This window comes from Rosa rugosa, chromosome 4 (assembly GCF_958449725.1).
Source record: "Rosa rugosa chromosome 4, drRosRugo1.1, whole genome shotgun sequence".
Classification (NCBI taxonomy): domain Eukaryota; kingdom Viridiplantae; phylum Streptophyta; class Magnoliopsida; order Rosales; family Rosaceae; genus Rosa; species Rosa rugosa.
In genome coordinates, this window is record NC_084823.1 from 37,195,587 (window position 1) to 37,199,103 (window position 3,517).

Below are 3,517 nucleotides of genomic sequence, written 5' to 3' on the forward strand. Positions count from 1 at the left end.
ATTACATAGAACCAGGAGTGGACACGTGTCCTTATCATCTGATTACGTTTGATGTGGAAATTGTAAATAAATAGAGAAAGAGGCAGCATTCCATTCACACACAATTTGATATTGGCAAATCCCATTCTTTTTCATATCTCCAGATCCAACACATTTCCTCTCCTTCCCTCATTTCAATGAAGAGATTGTGGTAAGTTTCGACAGTCTCGAGATGAAGATTATGAAGAGATGTGTACGACTAATGCCCTTGTGATCGCAGCAGTTGCTGAAGCTGAATCTTCTAATCAAACACGACGAGGAGGTTCTCGACCAGGGCGTGCACCGAATGAGGAGCAATTTAGGGAATCAAGAGGCAAAAACATGATGGAAGATTACTTTATTCAGCGTCCAGTTTTCAGTGATGAGGAATTTCAGACACGCTACAGGATGAGTCACAATGTTTTCAACCGCATCTCCAGTGACCTTTGTCGCTATGACCGGTACTTTGTCCAGAAATCAGATGCTGCTAAGAAAGTCAGACTACTTCCCGAGCAGAAGCTGACATGTTTCTTAGAAAAGCTTGATTACGGTGCTGGGGCAGACCAATGCGCTGAGTATTGTCAGATGGCGAAATCTACCTCCATCGAGGCTCTTCAACGATTTACAAGAGGAATCATTAATCTGTACTCGGTAGAATACCTCCGGGCTCCTACTCCGGCTGACCTCAGATGATTGCTCGCCAAAGCTGAGAGAAGAGGTTTTCCTGAGATGATTGGAAGCATCGACTGCATGCACTGGTAATGGAAGAATTGCCCAACAAGTTGGGCTGGAGAATACAGTGGTCGAAAACGTATCCCCACTATCATCCTCCAAGCAGTCGCATCTTACGACACATGGATATGGCACGCCTTCTTTGGAATGTCTGGATCATGCAACCACCTCAACGTGCTTGCAAAGTCCCCGTTATTTGACGAGCTCACTACTGGTCGAGCCCCTCAGATCCAATTTCAAGTGAATAACAAAATTCACAATTTAGGCTACTATCTCACTGATGGTATCTATCCTAGATGGGCGACTTTCGTGAAATCAATTCCAAGGCCTACACGACCCAAGGATCTGAAGTTTTTCTAGGCTCAAGAAGGGTACAGGAAGGATGTGGAAAGATGTTTCGGTATTTTACAGTCGCATTTTAGTATTGTTAGAGGACCGGCTCGTGGGTGGGATAGAGAAGACTTTCAATACATCATGTTGACTTGTATTATATTACACAACATGATAATCGAGGATGAAAGACCAGAGGACAGCAATGAGGAATTCCAGTCCGATGAAGAAGATGATAACAATATGAGGCCCAGGTTGGCTACGATTTGGGAAGGACCGACCGGTGATGACTTTGATCCTGTTGGTAGAGATGGTTATTATTTCAACGGATTCATGGAACAATACGATGCCATTAGATGTGTAAACACTCACTCAAACCTTCAAGAAGATTTGATAGAGCATTTCTGGAACATTCAAGGCAACTTGGAGATCTAGATCTGGTAGTTGTTTCAATAATTGGCTAATGTAAGTCTATGTTTTTTATGTTTGTGTGATTTTAATTTGGCTTGTATTATGTTTTTTATGTGCTATGATTTTTAATGTAAGGTGTGTGCTTTAATAAATGTAATTTTCAAATACAACTTTTATTTCATAAAAAAAAAGCTTACATAAATGAAAAACTAGGAATAAGTACAATACAATTACAACCTAATTATTCTCATCGTGATCGGATTCTCATCCTCTCTAGGAATCCAATTTGTGTTTGAAGGGTCATCATTAGGGTGAGGGTTGGTGGAATCACCCGTAGAGAAAGGTGAAAAGTGTGGTTGTGTAGGATATCCACCGAGGTAAAGTGGTTGTAGGAATCCACCGGTGAAGGGAGGTTGTGGGAATCCACCAGTGAAGGGAGGTTGTGGGAATCCATCGGGGTAAGGTGGTTGTGGGAACGCACCGGGGTAAGGAGGTTGTGGGAATGCACCACCAAAATTGGGTTGCGGATAGTATCCACCCATAAAAGGTGGCGTCTGCTCGCCAAGATCTTCTCTCTCCGCTATCTTCTTTTGCTTTCTTGACCAATAACGCTTTTTAATTGGCGTCATCTGACTTGTATCCATCTCCGTAATTCGCTCTTCCCTCTCCTTAATTCGCTCTTCCATCTCTTGTACTCAGAATGCCTATTTTCGCATATCCATTTGCAATCGGATACAAGCTCGTTGATTTTCCTCTTGGAGACTTCGAGCAAATTCCTCATCGAGTTTTTCTTGCCAGCGGTTGCCTCTTTTTGGTTGCTCGCTATACTCTCGACAGCGGTTGACAAGAGACTTTGATCCTTCGCTGCCTTCTTTCCTTTCTGAATTGCTTCTTTCGCAGCCTTCCTTCCTTGAGGCCTCACATTAGGATCTGCAGTTTCACCAGCAATTACCTCATCTATATCCATGTCCAAGTTGATGGGAGAATTTTCAGAATTTGGTTGTGTGTGCGTCTGTTGACTTCCTTCATTTGATGTTCCTCCGGATGTATGGCTAAGGATGTCTTTAAATTGTGCAAAGCCCTCCATAACAGCGTAACAATCAAAACTCTAAAAATTGTATATTTTGGTCTTCCCTTTTCTCTTCATCCCGATATGCCACAATTTATGTGCTTCGTCTTGCTATGACGTTATTTAAAAAAAGAATAAAAAATTCAATTAGTACAAATGTAAACGCCATTATGAAGGGTTATCTATTAGAAAGTAATAATTTTAATAACAAAGTATCTCACCATTTTACAATAAAAATCAATAAGTACAAATATAAGCACCGTTATAATTACATCATTATTTATCAAGTAATAATTTTAATTATAATCTATGTCGTATTACAATGAAAAGCAATGGTTATTATTATAACGATATTATAATTACTACATTATTTATCAAGTAATATTTAACTATAATGTATCAACAATTTAAATGATTTATTAACAAATGCATACCTCATCAACCGCATTCGAACTGCTCTTATACCAATTACGAGCTTGCCTTAATGCACAATGCCACTCAAAGAGTTCAATCTTTAAATTTTTCCACCTTCCCTTCAAAGAGGAAGATGATCGGCCCTTTCCACTCCAATTTGCGGCAAAGTGTTGCTTCACGCCCCTCCATAGGTCGATTTTTTTTTTTGATTTGTGCCCACAGCCGCGTTTTGGCTTACAGCTTTCCAAGATTTGCACAATTGAACATCTTCCTCATTCGTCCATCTCCTCCCGAATTCGGCATTTTCATCTTCACTTTGATCTCCCCCTTGTCCAGCCACTGGATGTGTGTTTCCCCTTTGTTTGGCCATATTGGATATAAAAAAATTTGGAAGATGAGAGCTATAGGAAGAGGAGGAAGGTGTAATTATGAAATATAATTTTTTGGGTGTGAGATGTAAAAAAAAAATGGTAGGTATTTATAGAGAAATTTTTAGAATTTTTTACAATTTTTTTTCTTACCGTTTTGTTACCGTTTGATTTA

General features: G+C 39.9%; 1 protein-coding gene across 1 annotated transcript; it reads left to right on the forward strand.

Moving 5' to 3' along the window:
- The first annotated feature begins 228 nt into the window (after positions 1 to 228).
- LOC133744751 (uncharacterized) lies at positions 229 to 711 on the forward strand. Its single transcript, XM_062172803.1, has one exon. It carries the CDS (start codon positions 229 to 231, stop codon positions 709 to 711), a length of 483 nt encoding a protein of 160 aa, XP_062028787.1.
- The last annotated feature ends 2,806 nt before the right edge of the window (positions 712 to 3,517 follow it).

Excerpts from the sequence above, each read along its gene's own strand:
- LOC133744751 (XM_062172803.1), top strand. The coding sequence starts at position 229 with ATGTGTACGACTAATGCCCTTGTGATCGCAGCAGTTGCTGAAGCTGAA.